This window comes from Amia ocellicauda, chromosome 11, assembly GCF_036373705.1.
Source record: "Amia ocellicauda isolate fAmiCal2 chromosome 11, fAmiCal2.hap1, whole genome shotgun sequence".
In the NCBI taxonomy this organism is placed as follows: domain Eukaryota; kingdom Metazoa; phylum Chordata; class Actinopteri; order Amiiformes; family Amiidae; genus Amia; species Amia ocellicauda.
In genome coordinates, this window is record NC_089860.1 from 13,116,213 (window position 1) to 13,137,194 (window position 20,982).

General features: G+C 38.2%; 1 protein-coding gene across 2 annotated transcripts in view; it reads right to left on the bottom strand.

Moving 5' to 3' along the window:
* The window catches only part of ctnna1 (catenin (cadherin-associated protein), alpha 1), a 94,577-nt gene that overhangs the window by 2,675 nt on the left and 70,920 nt on the right, over window positions 1-20,982 (bottom strand). For both annotated transcript variants that reach the window (XM_066716592.1, XM_066716590.1), the window contains exons 13-17: window positions 20,025-20,176; window positions 16,285-16,395; window positions 11,998-12,179; window positions 8,369-8,474; window positions 1,104-1,238 (exon numbers count right to left, since the gene is read on the bottom strand). In XM_066716592.1, the coding sequence (XP_066572689.1) occupies window positions 1,104-1,238; window positions 8,369-8,474; window positions 11,998-12,179; window positions 16,285-16,395; window positions 20,025-20,176 (686 nt within the window). The remainder of the gene's footprint in view (window positions 1-1,103; window positions 1,239-8,368; window positions 8,475-11,997; window positions 12,180-16,284; window positions 16,396-20,024; window positions 20,177-20,982) is intronic.

The window sequence follows — 20,982 nt, forward strand, 5'->3', positions numbered from 1 at the left end:
TTTTATCCCTTAAGCAAATTTATATGCCTTTTGATCAAACTGCACTTACTGACAGCTGAGCACTACTTACTAAATCTCTATTATAGAAATGTACTTATGGCATTACTTCTGTCCTAGCAATTACAACAGCGTACTTGGGAATGGCAAAAAGGCAATCTTTCCAGTACAAGCCAATTCCAAGCGTGTCAAGCCTAATAACTTGGGCTCAAGTAATCTCAAAGATGCCTAGGTATAAATGGCTCGAACACAGGGGGTAATAAGTTATTGCAAGGGCTTACTAGTATGTTACTGTTCTAACCTAACCCTACAAGACTAAAATAAAAAACCTGATAGATGCAATTTTCTTCAACTTTAGTCCTTAATGTTCCGTTTAGGAGAGAAATACCCTTTTCTCTTCATGTTAATAGAACACAAACATGTAAACTTGGAGCTGTGAAGCTGTTCCGCTTTACAGTGAGTGAGTTTACATAAGGGGACAAAGACATTCAAGCTATTTGTCTCCTGCTAAAGAGGTGGTTCAGCGTCCAATACAGCAGCATGGCCTCCAAGACTTCTATAACTTTTACAAGTTATAATTAGTTCTTGCGCCAGGTGTTCAGCAGGACATGTTACCTATTTTAGCACCTCTGGAGCAGTCAGCCCTTTGACAGCATCCTCAGAGCTTTCCCTTCAAATAACCACCTCCTCCTGGAATCCACACTAAGAAGACGCTGCCAGGGAGCTAATTAATAATTTGGGAATCTTGGGGATTCAATTCTCTTCTGAAGTGCGGAATTTTAAGTTCTCATCTTGGCTTCTATTTACAAACTGCCGAGACGTCAACCTTGTTAGGTTCTCCAACACGAATGAGACATGAAACAAATCCGTCTCTGGGATTACTCCAGGAACGCATCACTGGAATGTGTTCATGCCTCAGTCTTGCAGTGCTCCAAAAGCAATGCTGAGGAAACTATACTGCAAATATGCATGTTTGCATTACTGTGCATCATCATTAAAAACCCCAAAGCTGCTGCTCTTGTGTGAAGATTCACTGCTTACTGTTGAAAATTAAGTTGAAATTCACATACCTATTCTAGATTAAGTGAATTAAGTATTATTCTTACCCCAGAAACCACCAACTCTCCTCCCAGGTTTTGCACCTCTGCTTTGACTTTACTACAGATGTTCAACTGGTGGCAATATAGGGCAATACGTTGGAGGTAGGCCAGCAGATCCTGTTTGCAGGCAGAGTCAGGGCACTGTGAATTAAAACAAAAACAGTCATGCAGAGGATGATTACAGCATGTGCTATCCATCTACCAGCAGGAGAGACAAATAAAAGCAAATATTTACTTTAGATCATATAAAAAAAAAAAAAAAAAAAAAGGCTAGCCAAAACTCAAGTTGTATTACTTCCAATATTTTAAAATCATTGAAAGCTGTGTGGGAAGTATTGACAAAAGAACATTCTGCTGAAAAGCATGAAGTGAGAATCTTGTACTTCAATAATTTGTATTAAACTACTCCTATCCATTGCTGTAAAACAAAAAGCACTCTGAATGGAGGATGCCCTAACTTCCGAGTTATTTTCAACAGCTTTTGCACTTTTCATTGAACACGTAGTATTTTCTGCAAACAAAAACAGCATATTTATCATCAACACATAACCCACAGAACAGGAGATGTACAACAAGGCAGAAGGAATTTATAAGTGCCTTGTCTGATCGTGCACATTTTCCAAGCATTACGAGTCTTCATGCACGTTAAAAAAGGCACCGATTGTCACGTTCAGTACAAGGGTTTAATTCTGGTTTTGCTCCTATTCTTTGGGATAGAGGGGGTGCCTGTACTGCATTTGGATTATAGAACAGTAGCTGAGCAACAGGAGGGAGATAATGTAGCTGAAAGAAAGATCCCTGGTGTAACACTGCAGCCTCATTAGACAGGCCGGACAAGCAAAGCAGCGCCTTGTGCTTTTAGACTCCAGGGTATCCATCATGAAACGCACACTGGAAGTGGGAGCTTCCCATTATAACAGCATGGCGAGGGAATGAGAGGAGCCCCACACTGCCAGGCCAACCCGGGAGGGCAGCACCTGATCCATCTCCTTTCCTTTAGATTTCATTCCATTACTCTGAGAGCTACTAAATTATATTAATTACCGCTTTTACTTGCCGCAGTTTTTCATCTCCCTGCAGTTTAAGATAGACTAGCATTAACAGATAAGGCAGGAGATGGAGGAGGTGGCGGGAGCAGGGTTGGGGGGGGTGCTCAGTTCTAAAATTAAACCCTGAGCTAATGCATTAAAGATTCTGTATTTATCGGTTAATACTTTACCATGGATGGAATTAAAATCTTTGAAGGCATCCCTTGTGCCGATTCAAGACCCATTTTTTTCTACCATGTACAGATAGCATTTTACATAGGATTCATATAATAAAAGGATATATATAGATATATATATATATATATATATATAGATATATATATATATCCTTCCTAGTCTATGTGAGAACTAAACAGACAATGTGGCTCAAGTACACATGTACCCTTTGGAAGCATCACCACCTAAAACAACCTGTTACAGAATAAAAGCTAAAACTAAATCTGAGGGGGAGGAGTGCAGGGTGGGGGTGGGATTTGAAGTTTCTTTGCACCATACAACTAAACATTTATCTATTTTCCTCTTTGCCTAAATGAAAACAGTTTTGCCATTTGGTTCACTTAATGAAGATCCTTAAAACCTTACCACCACAAGCACTCCTACTCATCCTACAGTCTTCAAAATTGTGTATCCCTAAACTGCTTGAAGGGAATACCAACATCTACAGGAATGTGAATATACTCCTCCAGCTATACACAGGGAGTTCAAAGAACAAATTATATTTACTTTTCTGCAGTACTCCCACAACAAGAACCTGAAAAAACGACTTGGATTTTGAAACAAGAACGAACAAAATGAACAAAAAGATGGTCTCTATTTTGAAGGCAGAAGAAATCTTTATTTAAATGAATAGTTAAGAGGTTTCACCCCTGTGGTCTTTAGCAGTGAATAAAAGGCCTTGAAGTAACAAAAGTATTTTACATTTGCTAGGAATATGCATTAATACAAGTTTTTCTCAGAATATTTACATTTAACATATGCTTAATGGAATGAGAGATTAAATCATGGGATATGAAGTCTACGGGCAAATTTAAAAGATAAAATCTATATTTTTCCCCAATTGCTTTAAGGCAATTAGACATTTTTCCATTTACCTTAATAGGTGTTTACATATCAATGTCACGTTCTGTTTGTGCACTGGAATCTGAATTTAACACGCCCCCTGCACTACCAATGCATTTTTCATCTGGAATATTTAATATTCAGTTCTTTGCTACGTTGACGTCAATGATTTCAAAATAAAGGGAGAAAATAAATTAGCAACTGCAAAGCAAATCTAGATTTTCAAACATCATTGCAAAAAAATAACTGCTAGTGGGTTCACTTAGCAGTGGTGTAACCAGTCAAAGCTGCATGGCAGAATTCTCTACTGTCATTTATATAGCCTCACTAAGCTGAACAGTGAACAAAGTAAAGAAACATTGCTTCACTTTGAAAGCCATCTGAAGAAATGACTGCTGCTTTTGAGAGGAAAAAAAAACAAAACAAAAAAAAACGACAGCTACAGGCGGGTGACAGACGTGGCACTCAAACAAAAGATACCGATGGCTGCATTGAAAACACCATGTCACACAAACGCAGTACATGCTTTTATATTGAGGGGGGTGAGGGCTTAAGTGACAACAGCAAAAAGTCAACAGCCACTACAAGCAAATGTTTCCTCTTATTTAATTTGCAACATCTCCTGTTCCACATTATTTTCAAACATTCGTGGTCACAGGTCTGAAAGCTGCAACTGTGCGATTTAAAAACAGATGTGACAAAATGGGTGTGACAGGGAAACCAAACTGGTGCATCACCCTTGATATGGTACTTGTTCTCAGTTTCATCATTTCACCTTACTATAGTCACCTTATCAATGTTTGTTGCAAATGTAAAAATGTATGCCTAGAAAAGCCTAGTCAACTTAATGAAATTTGAAAAGGCAGTGATTAATAGATTTTAAAATGTCTAGTGTTGAAAATATCAGGGGGAAAAAGGAAAGCACATCTATGTAATACAAGTAGAAGTAGAGAACTAGAATTTTCTTTAAATGTTTCTGTAATTAAAGATCCCTTAAGCTGAAATACTTCCAATACACTGAACGTTCATAGTAAATTCACTTTAAATAAATCAGTTGGAAATATAAACAACATTTCAGATAGGTAGTCAAAATAGCCCTTCAAGTGATCACCCCGTTCAATTAATCCAGACTTCTGTAGTCATTTGTGGCATATGATTTGAAAGTATATATTCCCCACAATGTTTAAATAAACATACATATAAAATCTGCTTCTGAAGATTAAATTATGTTTTTCCAATGGAAGACATGTAATAAGGAGATTGATCATAAGGCAGAACAGAGTGAACTGACAAGTTTCTCAGGAGTCAAAGACACGACTGAAGACTCTACTCATGCTTCCACCTCATGCGCCCCTTCGGCTGCAGATACTGGGGAATTTACATATCACTCCCAGAATACGTTCAAGGTTAATGAATCTTCTCAGTAGGTGCAATGTTACAGTTTGCCTTCTCAATATAAACAAGTCTTTCCCATAGAATGCAATCAAGAGCTCTTTCCACAACACAGGGAATGCAATGAACCTCTTCGTTAAAACCACGAGACCTCTCGCTCTGCTTCACCACCTAATCTATCTAACCTAAACACTCAATCTTTTAGTGCCATAACCAATTAAATTTACATACAGAAACTGAAAATAAGTGTAAAGACACAATTACTTCATTTAAGCATAGGATGTGTACCGACCCTCAGCACCCCCCCAGCCCATCACTACTGCACTCCTGTTTGAGCCGCAGAGTGCATTATCTTAATTCCCAGATGAGTAAGTAGCAGAACACAAACAGATTCATAAATAATGTAAAATAATATGTATATATTTACTTAAAAGCCAAGGGCAATGCTTTGGCAAGGAACCCCCTGTCAGTGGTCTAAACTGACCAAATTAATTGGTCTGTCCCTGAAATAAAGCACTGCCTGCCAGATAACCTGGAAAGCCATCAAATCAGAGAAAGCTATAGCCAAAGTCAAACGCATACAAAGCAACTCCCTGTAAACAGCGGATGATTCCCACTTAATGAGTTTGGCTAAACTATGCTGTGTGTTTATAAACCTACACGCATGCAAATGTATATAAACCAATACAAAAACGATTTTGTTCACCACATATTGCAGGGGCTAAACACATCCTTAATGAAAGCAGGCAAGTCTCCGTTTTGTGAAGCTGATGAAAATATGGTCTATTACACCTGAAAATCCTTTTGTCAGAAGTTTCTCTGACATGTCTTAGAAAAACAAAGGTGTAATGTGCAGACAAGTCATCTGAATTCAGCTATTACAGTAAAACAGTGAAAAACTATTTATGCATGTCTTCATATTTCACTCTTGAGAGTGGAACTGGAACCCTGTCAAGAGATGCATATAGAGGTAGAGCAATATTAAGGACAAACTTAACTCGTGCCAAACAAAAGGAAATGCAGAAAGTCCAATTCACTTAACTACAACACTAATACAAACTCATGCCGTCTTCAGAAATGGACCAGCTCTCATCTTCTATATTAAATATAAATGCTGAGACAGACCCAAAAATGTCAAAAATTACAAGTTTAGTAACACATTCTAAGAGGTTCCAGCTGGACATTTTAATTGGAATTAAAGCTATTTTTAATTGAGTTAGCACTAGATGTTGTTATATTTATGCAGGATGTGAATGAATAAAATGTTAATTGTTTGTTAATAGTTGCTTAGCATTTATACATATATGGATACTTCACTTATGACACTTCCTATGACTTACAACATTATTTTCAAATATGCAGATGATTGTAAGCTATAAGAACAGATAGAGACATGCCACAAAAAACAGCTGCAGTTTTTTTTTGGGGGGGGGGGGTTGGGGGGTGGTGGGACTCAACAAAAACATTTTCTCTGCAGATACAGAGGACTTGTGTGATGCATGCTCTAGTAGATCTGACATTACACAACTAAGACAAAAATGCACAGAAGACAATATTCTGGAGCAAGGTATGCATCCGTTAAGCATTTCTTTCCATGTATCTCAACCTTAAGATCTCCAATATGGGGAGTTCAAAGGATCAGAGCTCGCTCGCTCTGTCTGAGAAAGCATTACTTGAGCGGAGCATTTATTGCAGAACCACTCCATCTCTGTCCTGCAGTTTAATTTACAGCCATGTACACAGCCACCATAGAGTGGCTATGGCCAGAACCAGGATCAGACTATGACCCCTGCGAGCACTCATGGATCATCTATAAATCTTGCATGATCGAATGCAAATGGGAGACATATGGTATGCATGTCGGTATAGATCATGAAAATAAGCACGCGCACAGAATAAATTCTCAAATGCTTATTGTTTTAAAGTATGCTTTAATTTATGAGCACATGGTAGCTTGCATATTTTGCACTGTAGCCTAAATCTCAATTACAAACCATTATTTGTTTAATGCAAGGATCACTCAGAAATATATTATATGGTAAGAAACCCTGCAGGGCCTGCCATAAATTCTTAATAAACTGCAGTGCAGACCTTTGTATAGCACTGACCTACATCTCACATGCCTTCCTTTTCAGTATGCTCATTTCTTTAAACTTTAATAAAACTTTTTAGACAAAGGATTTGTTTTTAAAGGTAATGGAGATCACTCCAAGAAATTAATTATATAGAGAGTAATTGATAATTTTGTTACAACATGGCATCATCATGTACAAGTCAGGCATTTCTCAGGTTTGTATCACAGTCATTTTCAATACATTTCTAAAATCCAGGTCACATATTTAAAGAAACCAACAAAAATGATTTTCACATTTAAAGGTATCCTTCAGATTGGGTATGAGTCTCAGGATTAAAAAAAAATTAATGGTATAATTTAAGCAAACACTAAGTAGTGGAAGATGCATTGCTAAGCAATTTGAGTAGTACATAGTTAAAATAGTTTAACTTCTGTGCATAACCAGTGTCCCATTAATCCTTTCCTAGCAAGACAAATTCCATCAAGTGTCACTCAATATGAAAAATACCAATATAAAAAAAAAAAAAAAAAGTTTGACTTAATTGTGTCCATTTGTATTACTTTTTAAAACCTCTGTTCACCGAGGTCTTGAGTATAAGCAACATAAATTGCATGCAGGGTTTGCATTCTGATTTGTTCATAGCAAAGAATTTCAGCATCAGATTTGTAGAGCTGGGACAAGTGCTTATTTTGCAATTTCCCCTAGAAAAGATAAGATTGTTGCTTCCCTACAGGTTTTCTGCACCAATTTCTAGAGTTAATCTGCACTAGTTGTGTTGGGCTATAGTCAAAAATTAAAAGCATACATTCAATGTGAAAAGGCTTTATACGGTTTGTAAAAAAAAAAAACTAAAAAGATATCCTAAAGCACTGTATTGGTTGGCCTGCATTTAAATCTGAAGTTATATTGCCAGCAGTGGGAAGAGTCAAACACAGGGCCCATCTGAGACAGACAAATACACTGAAATGGCTGTACTGTGAATTCTCAATTTCATTGAGGACTTGTATTTATTTAAGGTAGGATAGATTTAGATATTTTTGTTGTGCCCAAAAAGTGTTTTCTGTAGCGCTGCAATGGTTTAAAGTAAAGTACACATTACATAAACACTGACTATGATAAAACACTGGGGTTCTGTACACTGGCACGACCACCTCTTGTTAGCCAAGCTACATGTATGTATAAATAAATAAATAAATAAAATTAAATAAAGTACTTCCAACCCCCACCTCAAACACGCATGCAGAGACCTGCACAATGACAATCTGTTATCTGTAGGGGATACCACTATTTACTACAGCGTATAGAAGTGCAGATCCACATTGCAAAGAGCTGAGGTTGGAGCATGACATCTGCTCCCTCTTCTCCCTTTGTTTAAAAGTCTGATTCATTCAAACAAGAGTCAGAAAAGTAACAGTTGCAAAAGCAAGAAAACTAAGAATAAGCACAAACACACACAAGCTTAATCAACAGTGACAAAGGTACAATAAAAGCTGAATGGCAATAAGTGTTGATGCCTATAACTACCCAGTTGGCATCCTTTGCGAGAAGAACACTGTACCTTATGTTACTTCTACACAGAATGGCAGTATATATTTTTTTCCTCCATCAAAAACGTGAATCAGGACAAACATTCCAAAGTGCACTTAAAGTTTTATACAGAACTGGTCATTTGGAAGACAATTCTGAAGAGACTCACATGATCTGCAATGGTGCGACCCAGTTTGTCCATTCTGGAACCAGCTTCAGCAATCTTCTTTGCTGCGCTAATTACATCAGATGTGTTCTTCAGTGGCCCTTTCCCCCTGAGAAATGAGATTTTGGTAATTGTACATTCTTTGAGATGCAGGAATAACAGATGCCAAAAATACTTAAGCAGCAGAGGAAGGAGGGGAGGAGGAGGAAAGCAGTACAAACCAATATTTTGCATTTCAAACTAAACCTGGTTGCTGCGTACTGTTCTTTGAAACTCAAAATTCACAGTGTTCAAACTATTTGATTCCCATCACTGTAACCTTTGGACTGCAGACTACTAAACTCAAACACATTTAGAACCAAGGAAACAAACGCAACCTCAATGAGCATTACTGTACAGCAGTGGTTCTCAACCTGGGCCTTGAGGACCCCCTACCCTGCTGGTTTTTGTTCCAACCGAGCTCTCAATTTGAACCCTTAATTGAAGCCTTTTAATTATTTTTAACAGTAGAGGTTTTTTAGTATAACATTGTATAAGGAAATTCTTAAGGAACCAACTTTATCAATTACACAATTTTAAAAGTCAAATGCAAATTACTACTTCAAGGGATCAAATAAGTAATTGAGAGCTGGGTTGGAACAAAAACCAGCAGGGGTTGAGAGCCACTGCTGTACAGTACATTTTACTTCTTTACACTAGAATATGTGTTCTGTCCACTTAATACTATTGAATCATTTGGACAATTTTCCACCACCACAAGGCATTTCTTGGGCACACTTTGCAAGATGTACAGCCTGTTTTCAAATCTGTGGTCCCAGGCAAAAGGAGTCCCCCAAATGACAACAGACTGAGTTTTGGGCATCCTAGTCTCTAACACCTAGTAAGTCAGGGTTCAAAACAAAACACAACATAAGAGGATGCTTACACCTGCTGCTTTTACTAATCTCACTTCACGTCTGACTGTTTGAAGACAATGGGGATGTGAAGTCTCAGCAGGGTAAAGCTGTAGTCTTGAAAACCAAATGCCTGACAGCAGCGGATCAGGCAGGGAAACTGAGCCTCATCACTAAACCACACAAGCTTCCTTTCCTGACAATTTCAAACCCTGTAGTTAACATGGCTAAGCCAACAAAACTGCCCCAGCCTAACCTCTCCACATCTGCAGCAATGTAATGCTGAACTAATAAAGTCCACTGGTTCAATGGGAAATGGCTGGAGTATTGTTCTCCCCTCACCACCTATGACTCGAGAAAGCAGAACATTGTGAAGAATCATAATCCACTTTCTCTTTCACTTAAGCTTCAAATACAACAGATCCAAAAACACACTTGTGTCTGTACTTAAAAAGCATTCAAGCAAGGTCAGTGCTCAGTGAGGTGACTTAAGGAGGGGGGGGACAGTGTTGCATTAGCAGTTTAAAAACCTGTCACAAAGCCCATGAATTAGCTAATGAAGCTGCCTGGGAATGTACAGTTCCAGATGGGAGATTGCAGGTCTGGACTTCAACATGTTCAGACAGGTGGTTCCCAAAGATGTCAGACATTCCGGCTACACAATATTTATTCATGAGTGCCTAAAATAGGCACCACTGGTGGCAGTAGGTTTTCCAATGCAATTAAGTCAGGAGAGAACACGGGCTACAGCCAAGCTCTGTCTAATCTTCATTTACTAACCTTCATAGGATATTACATCTATTCAAGGATAAGCAGCCACACTGAGGTTTGTATTGTTTGAACTCTTCTTGGCCCATTCACCGGTTACCCAGCTTACAATTGGAAGGTTGGTTGCTTTATCCATTTTAAGAACCAAGGTTCATAGACATCCAATTTATCTATATGCACTTTAGGTAAACCACTTTTGCTTCTAGACTATTAAAGGATGGAACCCTATGACTAAAATATGAACTATTTTCAGATGCTGACAGTTTCCCTAATGCTACATATATACATTTTTTTTAACAAAAAGCATGTGCCCTAAGGTAACAGACTACCCATTGTTCAAACATTTAGATGAAAAGCACAGCCCCATCACTTTTTATTGTGCAGATAACTTTAGAATTAATGTTGCAGCCTGGCCGTTGAATGTACCAAGGAGAAACATCATACCTTGCATATACTTTGCTGATTATGCATTTTAATTAAAATATGTCCATATTCTAACCATGCCCCATATCAGAGCCAGGCTAATTTGCATATATCTGCATAGCATTAACATGCAGAACAAATGAAAGCTGCTTTACAATAAGGTTTCCTCTGGTGCTTTAGGGAGAAAAGTATATCTAATCCTGATGAACCTGCATTCAAGACTGGACATTAAAAGTGCACTGGCAATCATTTTATTTATTATTCATCTTTGGAAATATGGTATAAAGGAAACTTAAGGGACCAATAGTGTAGCCAGGACAGAATCACTTATTGTGCACAACGCCATTATGTACACAGAATGCTAACAGGATACAGGGCACCATTTCCTGTTGGAAATGACACGGCTATTTAAAAGGCTTATAGATATGTATTGAAAAGTGCACAGATGGTAGGGACACACAGGTGTTTAGCCTATGAGCTTTATTTCTGTCATCTAAAATAGACATTTTTGATGCAGCCAGCTGGAGAGAAAGTTTATAAATTACATGACATTTCTTTCCAGCGATAACTAATAGTCACTTGGATCGTTTTTTTTTTTTTTGTAGTTGACAGGACTGGCATTCCCTTATATATATATATATATATATATATATTTTTTTTTTTAGTGGAAAACTGCAGTCCAAACTGGAGACCTAGCAGTATGACTGTAGCAGATGACTGAAAGGCAGTAATTAGGTCATGTCCTTTGCTTTTCATGAGGAATGATGATGGGATCAGTTTCCGTTCATAGATCTGTGCAAAAAACAAGTCCCTGCAGCAAAATGCTTCCTAAAACACAAAACTAAAGCACACAAAAAGGTGCCAAGTCCCCACAAAAATCAAAACAATGGGGGTGAGGGGGTGCACTCAAAGTAGAAAATCAGACTTCTTATTCAAGAACTAATCGTTTTCCACAAAGATTCACTAAATCCAGACAGAAGCCAAATTAAAATTAGAAGTTTTGGCAAAACTAAACGTCAAGCCTTTCTTTGGCTCCTGCAATGTACATTGATAATCTTCATGAATAATTATTCACTTCAGAATAAAGTCTATTTTGAGTGTCACCCTTTATGCACAGTTTGATCCCATTTATATGCACCAACCTGAGAGGAAAAAAGTAAAAAAAAAAAATTAAAACGAGACGGGAAGCTTTCTACAAAATGCTTACTGCTTCGAAAATATTTGGTGTTCAGCAGAGTATTTAAGATCGAGGTAGAATGATGCATAAAAAAATGTGGCATTTGGAAATGCTAATATATGCATTTTAGTTTGACAAGATGACTATCAGTGATGCTGGATTTAAGGGCACAAAGGCAGAGAGCTCTTGAAAATCAAAGCCATAATGTCAATTTAAAAAAATGGCACAATATTTTACATCTGTGTATTAACCGCTGATGACTATGTGTCAGATATTAGGTGTAAAACAATTTAAGTTCCTAAATGGTGTTGAACCTCTGTAAAACCCCATCTTGACTAATCCCTGGCACATAAATCAGACAGCTCCCTCACCTGGTGAAGTCAGTCATTTCCATCATGATCATGCACATCTGTTTGGCCAGCACGATGATGTCATTTCCACTGTCATCCCACTTGGACACCTCAGCATCCAGCTTACTCTTCTCCTCCTGGAAGCTGGCAACCTGTTCGGCAATCTTGGCTTTCTGTTCTTGTGGAAGTTGTGCCATAATAGCCTGTTAGAATGGAGAGGGCAGGGGAAGGGGGTCAGACGTTAGTATGCCATTAAAAACCCTCCAAAGCCTCATGAGAGCACAACTGAATTGAAATGTTAAATTGACTTCACTTTAACCAATGTGCAATTTTCCTATTGATATCCTTTACACTGCAACTGTTATATCAGTCTTGAACATTGTCATTTCAGTTTAACTCTGTAATGTGATCTATCCAGAAGGCAGAGGATTCAATCTTTTACAAACATTTGAAGTTCCTTCATCCAGAGCAATAAACATTGCAGCACAGTACGCTCTCATATAAAATAAAAAGCCCCCCCACCCCTTTGCTAGATACTTTTATTTATTTCACTGCCTGGGGTAATTTTAAGATCAATACAAGAGACATTTATTTTTTACTGCCTAATATCCTGAGCAAATGTATTTATCACTATTTATTTTTGTATCAATCCCAAGAAGACAAATATCATGGAAAGCACTTTTTATCGACTGGCTTTTGACTCTGTTTAGTGGGCTTAATTTATTATCAGCTAGATATTTGCTCTTGTAAAAAACTAATTTAAATACATCTGGGGGCACTTTCTGCCAAGACCGACTAACAAGGATGCCCTTTGGCATCTTCTTGTAAACTAAATCAACCTCTGTTTACAGAAACAAAGATCAGAGGGACACTAATTCAATGCACAAGAATCCTGCTATGCATGGCTCTATCCCATTGAGATCCAATAGCGTTCAGCTGGGTGCAGGCAAATGCTTTCTTGAAGGGCAACAATCTTTTTGTGCTTGGATTTGAAATTTGCCATTAAACCTAAAAACATAAAATCAGCATTACTTAGCTACTTATAAGGCAAGCACAGAACTCGGTTAAATGGAAGTTCGCAAATCGTTTTTGGCTTAGAGTCGGCGTGATATGGAGAACATTAAGGGTGAGTGAGTATTTAGGATAAAAGGCAGATGTACTTTGACTAGGCTATTACGAAAAAGATTAAATTAAGTCCATCAATGAATAAATCGGTACGATGGGAGCATCAGAAACGAGACAAAGAAAACGATTGAGTAATTACCCCCCACTTCCCCACACCCCACCACCGAGCCCTGGCAGCATACAAATTCAGTGGCATGTTGCGATAGCCTTACACAGCAACCTTCACAACAGCAGTGACAGATGCCAGGCTGATAATTGCCAGATGACTGGCATGCCAAAACAATGGCTCCACTGATGCTGCTTTGAAAAACAAGCAGAGACACTGCAGAATACATCTGGCAACACCTTGTCCACCAAATACCCTAAATACCTTTTCCAAAAGCAAGCAAAAAATGTCCTCTGCAGCCAAATGCCTTTGAGTCCAATTTTGTATAAAAGATCTTAAAGGACAGTCATTAAAACTTATTGTGACCTGTGGCGCTGCCCCAGCCCATGTGTGCCCACTGCAGACAGTTCTCTGAAACCGAGGCGACAGCATATGCATGCTGGCTGAGATTGATGAGGAGGAACTGTTTAATGTCACTTGTTTTTATCTGCATACACAGTATCAATTACTAGGCATTTAAGTAGCTGAGAGAAAGAGGTTGGGGGGGCAGAGAACATGATCTACAAATGTGCATACAAACATATGGAGTTAGCCTTTTCAAAATCATGCGTATACATCAATACAAACCAATCTCCCCTTTGATGCAGATCATTTTTAAACTGTAGCATAAATAAAATGTCTCTTCCAGGACCTAGCTGTACAATAAATGCCAATTAAAATGCAAACTTGACATTTCTTTCTCCATTTAATCCGGAGATGATGAAAGTAGCTCTGTTCAAGGGTTTTACAGTATTCTGGCAAGTATAGAGGTTTTATTTTTTACTTTCTCAGAGAAGGAGATAGAGGGGGTTGGGGGGAAGGGGGGAAAAAAAATCACCCTAATCTTTAATTCACATGTGCTATTATCATTATTAAAAATCAGAGCACATTAGGAGCATTTGAATTTCAAAGCTTGTATCACCTTGAACCCATTTCCTTTTTTGACCCTGCAAAGAAATCGCTATATATAGGACCCATTTAAAAAAGAAAAAAAAGTAACAGTTTTCTTACTTCAGAATCTTCTCCTCTGGCATGACAAGTCATTCTAATGGAATATCAAATGGCCAACAAATTAATTCTATATGCAAGTCCTTAACATAAGACCTTAAGAAAGTTATTCACTGCTCATTGCAACAGTGAATGTAGAGAAGGTATTGTATGTCTGCATAGAGTGCTGTGATTCTCTCCTCTATTGCAACTTAAAATACAACTATTGCCTCCATTATGAGTACAGGAAGTGTATATCATCCTTAACCAATGATTACTGAATATTTCATTAATTTCAAGTTTGCTTTTCTTCACTACATACTGAATTTTAACATTAAAAGCAAATTAATTTTTCAAAACCACCAGGCTCCAAAAAGAGATGCATTTTTCTCCATTTGGAATAGATTTAATAAACAAAACCCATTGTGACAGCATCCCTTGAGCACCACTTAAGGTTATTTCATGCTTCTGAGCCATGGTGGGGGGGGGGGAATCTTGCTTGTCATCACTAAGAAACTTGTAATCAATATATGCACCCATGACCACTGACTCAATTTTCATTTGGAGTCAACTAAATGTCTCCTGGTTTATGTCTAGATCGTTTATATAAACCTATGTAACAACTCATAATACTTAAGATTAAAATATATTCTAACCAAAAAAAACAAAAGATAACCACAGGGGGCACATCCACTGTTCAAGCTTATCTGTGAGGCTGCTGACTTTACTGGTCTGCCTTCAGGAGACTAGTCACAACACACTGGCTCTTTGGAGGTTGTAGATGCAGAATGTTAATGTTTTCAGTATCACAGTCCCCGTGACTCAATCGTGTAGAAAAATTGCAGCCGAAGGATTATGTATGAGTGAAGTAAGTATTTTACACCCAGAAGAACCTTATTTGTTAAATGTGTGGGCAACTTTAAAGCAGGGGTTCTCAAAGTGTGGCCATAGACCCCAGTGGTACATTAGGGACATCCAGGGGGTCCACAGGCTGACACAATATGATCCTGAAATAATGACAATGTGTATACCATCTGCTTTAGACATGAATATTTTACTCATGCTATTTTAAAATTAAGTACCCAGATTAAATAGAAGGCACATTTTCTGTTTATTTTAATTAACAATATGCAATTTCTTACTAGTTGCAGTAAGCCATTGCCATTTAGCAACTGCTTTCAGTTAGAGCGCCTATTTGCAATTCAGCACCATTCGCCCCATTAGGATGGGAGACAACTGAGAAGAGCAGTAGCAGTTTTGAGCTTATTGGTAATGGTGGGACAAGATCTAAAATGCCCCTCCTAAGCAAAACCCTTATATAAAAAAAAGTTCTGGTAATATGAATAATTTTATATACCAGTATTTAGAGACAGGTGAATTAGTTTTGTCACCAGAGGAAACGTTTACAATGGTTGAGTGGACCCATGGGCCAAAAAAAGTCTGAGTAACACTACTGTAAAGCAAAAAAAAGGTGCTTCAACTGCAGGTTATGGTACATTTAAGCATTATTGTTATAGATTGAGTGTCATAAAACCTGGGTCTGGGGTTCCACCCACATTGTTTATATTAACAGTCTGCATGGCCACACAAAAAGTCAGGTTCTTATTGGGATGTAAAACATTTTTACTACCAGCATACATGTGGAGGGGAGGGGGGGTTGGAGTAAATATGATAAGTTATAAATGCATGTCTCTGGCAATAATAAAGAATGCTGAAACAGGCTTTGAATTTACATTTGGGGATAAAGTTGAGAATGAGGGATTGTGCAGAATTAAATAACCTGTGTGTCATTTTAAATACGATTGTTTTCTCTTAAAATATTTTATAAACCAGATCTACCAGGGCTTAAAACTACTTCAATATCCCAGATGAAGGGTTCAAAGAAAAAATGCTAATCAATTCCATATTCAGATCCCTTTGAACTGACTGGTAATTATTCTGAAAGCAGCAGTGAAAGCCTCACAGACCATGACAAGGCATCAGCAGAGAAGCCTCCAAATCCTAATGAAGACACCTCTGTCTGGCAGGGTGAAGATTAAAAGATTCCTCACCCGAGCACTGTGCCCATGAAACAGCTGGTCATCCTCCGTCTGCACACTGGTTCTGCTCCTATTATCAAACTCCTCTGTCTCGAAATCAGAGTCGTCCAGCTCTTCCGGTGTCTGTGGGGAAAAAACAGAAGGGGGAGAATGTCACCTATACGGGCTTTCAATTTACACTATCCTTCTGAAAATGAGGTTTAAGGCATAATACCAACCTTCCCTGACCGCTCCCCACACACACATTGTGGCACAAACAGGACTAGAGCAGATTTGTTGTGAGGCAAGAGGGTTAAAACTATCTTAGATTTGTGCCAAAACCTAATAAACAAAAAACACCAGTGTGTGATGCGGTAACATTTCTAGCACTGATACTGATATTATACATCTGTTGTACTGAAAGGAGCTTTCTTCAGGTTTCTGTGGGAAAAGTACCAAATGGGTTTTATAACAGCTTAAAAAAAAAAAAAAAATGGTGGAAAAATAAAGTTTGCCATTTAACTGACAGAATCCTGCCCATTGCTAAAATCTGTACACTATCTCCTGCAGAGAAAGATGGAGAGGAAATATCTTGGCTCCTGCAAAACTCTGCAGCTGCCCTTTCCCTGGTGCCAGCACTTTGCCCTTTACAATTCCTGAAGTAAATGCCACGCACACAGCATACAATAACTTTGCTCCCACATGTTAAAAGGCATTAGCCACCAGTGGGCTTCTCTGCACAGCAATGGAGGGTATGCTGGTGGGGTGTGTGAATGATGACTTTATTAGCAAGTCCACATAATTAAAGGATTTATACTGTGCACGTAAATGTTGCAATCTATATTTCTGGTCAGATAATTTTACCAAAAAAAAAAAAAAACCCTCACTGGGTAACGCCACATTTACTGTCCTCAAACACTTAACTCCCTAGAAGTCCTCTTAATATCGAGATAATATTGCTTAGAAATGAGGCCTGCTGAGCCACAAACAGTGGTACTACTTCATTGCAGATGGGCACAAACTGCAGATGTAGGATATACATAAACAAGGTATTTGGTGTCAGCTCCAGGTCTGGATCCCCTCCAAATAATGATTCACTGACTTGTTTCCGAAACAAGGAATATTTGTTGGCCAACTTCTCTGCAAGGAGACAAACTGTGCCCTGATGTAGCGATTTGCAACTTAGATTCAGAACACTGATCAATTCTATTTGGCCTGCCAATTCATTTTCATAATAAATGAAGGATAATTGCACCGTTTGCAAATCAGTCCATCAAATGCATTAGGCTCTTTTGTTTGTCACTCGACGTTACAGGGTACTATAGAGCACATAAAGCATTTCCGTGCATTTTATAATATGAAGATTTCCGTTTCGCAAATGATTTGACAAACATTAAGCATTACATGAACACGTATGTTCAAACGCTAATGAAAAACAATTTTCAAAAAGTGAAAAACTAGATCTTTAAGTGGTTTGTCTGTAGCAGGTTGCCTTATTAGTCTGGCGCCACCTCACTGATTTCATGGTTCATGTAGGCTGACTTTTTGATTGGGATAGTGTCCGGTTTCACTTTCAATTTAAACATTTTCCTTCATTCACAGGAACAACAAGACCCAAAAGCATTGCACTCCCCGTCTATAAACCTGACGGAAGGTGCAGCGGACATTGTAATTGTCGGACTCCGATAGACCAGCAATTATTACTTTAACAAATTTGAACTTGAATTGATCCCACCCCCTCCCTCCCCAGTGGAATGAGAACAGATGCATAAAAGGGCATTTTAAGCAACTTCACAACATAATTTCATTGTCACCTTTATAGATGCAGTATGAAGTAATTGAAAACAAAAACAACTTTTCCAGGCAATCCTACGCCCAAGTCGCAAGCTAGTAAGGACTAAAGGTTTCTTACAAGCATCTTGAGCTGAACAGTAAATAAAAGGTGAAAATCAGTTTCGGCAGCTAGGATGTCTCATTACTTCTGCCATTTTAATCTGCAAGACATTCCCGCTAGTTACCTCACAGCGACGGTTAACAGTGCAGCCTTGCTGTCAGACTGTGGGAGACATTCTACAAGGCCTGTAAGCATTCCACTTACAGAGGTTAAAGAGTCTGTCCATCTTAGGAAGTGGTAATGGTACAGTTGTCTGATCATATTGAGGAGTACCCCAGTTTGATTTTACAAGCAAGCACGAGAGCAATGCTTCAAAGGCTATAAGTTAAGAGCTGTTCAATTGTCATCACACCATTTGACTTCTAAAACTGACTATAATACTCGCAATGTCTTGACTGACTAAGGTACAGCCCGACAATTCATTTGCACACTATTTCAGTTAAAAAGGCTAGTCTATACATTTAGATATTAATCTGCAATTTAAAATCAACAGGTTTCATACAGCCATGTATTTTGATCTGTATCAATCTGTGATTTTTCCTGGTACAATAATTAAGGAGTTCCAGGGAAAGAACAGTACATATAATAGGGCAATATACTAGAACAAATAAGTCAGTGAATGAAAGACCGCTCAATTAAAACCTAAATAGGCAACCTTTTTATTAATGTGTGCTAAAATACACAGCTCCAGATAAAGCAACAGCCACAGGGGTTGATTTTAACTGCACAAATCAGTGTAAGGTAGCAGAAGCTCTTCATCACTAAAACATTAGCATTATCTAATTACAGCAAATCTCTCAACTCTTAATAAAAGATCAACAGTCAAGAGTCTGAGGAAGGAGAAGCATAAACCAAACATCCTTAAAATCAAACATCACAATACCCAAAAGCTTATGATGTACCTTAATGTTAAAATCTAGTCTCACACAGTAATTTGCATAAAGTATACATCATGATTGTTCTGTCCAAGTTCTTCTCTTCCGGTTTTCAGAAATGTATGTTCTTCAATTGAAAAGAGCAAGTTTATAAGTGCTTTCCATACGTCAGACAATGGAACCCTACCAATCAGTAAAGTGTGGGTCATAAATAAAAACAAACTACTTATTCTAATTTGTATCAGAATGGCAAACATTAACTACAAATTGCAGCGGCTCTGTATTTGTGGAAAGGAATTTGAAGATTCTCTTCTCTAATGGCCTTAATAAACAAGGCCCCTGGCTGGCACCCAGCAGGGAGCAACTATCATTTCCTCATAATGACAGCCATGAGTTTTTCCTCTAGACTCCCATGCTGCAGAATATCACTTGTATAGTATGCAGGAGCTTTATGCTGAATCTGCATTTCCATTGGTGTGATTCAGAACCAAAATCCATCACTTGCTAAAACAAAGAACACATTATGAACTTCGTTACACTGAAGGTCAATTTGGGTCTTCGTTCGGGAAACGGCTGACTAAGACTGGTGTGAAAACGGCTTCTGATTTTATTTTGGAGAATGGTTTCATTTTATAGCATAAGAGTTATTCTAGGTGGATTCATGTTCTCATTTCAGGCTCTCATGATTTTTATTTTCAAAGCCTATCAGAACTTCTAAAGCAGTCATTTGAACCAGAGAATACAAGCTTATCTTGAATTAGCAGTTTCATTGTAACCTGCCTCGTCTAATATTAGGTATTGTTGCCTTTCAGGTCATTTGTATTTAGAAACGAACATTAAGAATTGAAAATCTGAAGCATTGTGAAGTTACCAACATTTTAGATGGGAATTTCATGTGCATTGCAAAGTAAAACCATGTCAACAAGAAAAGAGTCTGGGCTTTTAACATAATTATACAGGTGAAAATTATACAATAGCATCAGCAACACTGAAGTCAGACATACCCTGATCATCAGTACAGCCTTCCGGATATCCCTCACACCATCGTAAACCAGCCGAGATGCGTCAATGAACTCATTCTCGTCCACGGGCTGCCCTGGGTTGGCACTCAGGGCTTCCACGGCAGCCTCCACTTGCTCGCTGAAACGGGGCATCACTGGGCACAAACAGCAGAGGTTAAGAGATCACTTGAGAGCCACAGTTTGAAAACCTAGTAACAGCACAGAATAATCAAGTGATGTTTTGTAGTCTCATGTGTCTTGGCCTTTTTATGAGTCAAGCGTACAGAAGAAAAACTGTTTCAGTGCATCTAAAGTGCATGCATAATTTTCCCTTATTGAGAATTTTCAGAAATGTATCCACAGTTTATTTCCATATCCTAAACTGAAAAAGGGACTTGTTATACTTGGGTTTCGTGATATTACAGGGTACTTGGGTGCACATTTCAGTCAAAACTGTGGTTCCTGAGCTAACTCTCAGAGGCTGCGTCTTGCCTCTTGCACCTATCCTTTACCAAACTTAGAGGAGCGTGAATAAAAAACTAAGACCACCCCATTTCTGAGGATGCTATAAAGGCTTGTAGGTCAAAACATTGCTGCATTATGGAGCAGGATAAAGAAAAATGAATAATGATGAAGTGGATCAAGTGGATTATAATTCTTTAAAAGAGTAAATTAAAGTTTAAACATTGTAATCTGAATATTTATGCTGTTTAAGCAATGTTTTGCATTTTCACTTTAAGCCCTTTTTAACAAGCAGGTCCATAGGGAAGGGACACCGCTAAAACAGTCAAAAATGCATCATGCAACTCGTAACAAAACCATACAATATTTCCAAAAATGTGTTGCTTGATTTAACCTGATCTATAGCATCTAACACAAGTGGTCCCAATGGCTCAGTATTTTGCCCATAAATATAAACCAACAGATTTGCTTGGAGCCTTCATCTGATTTTAATGTTCTC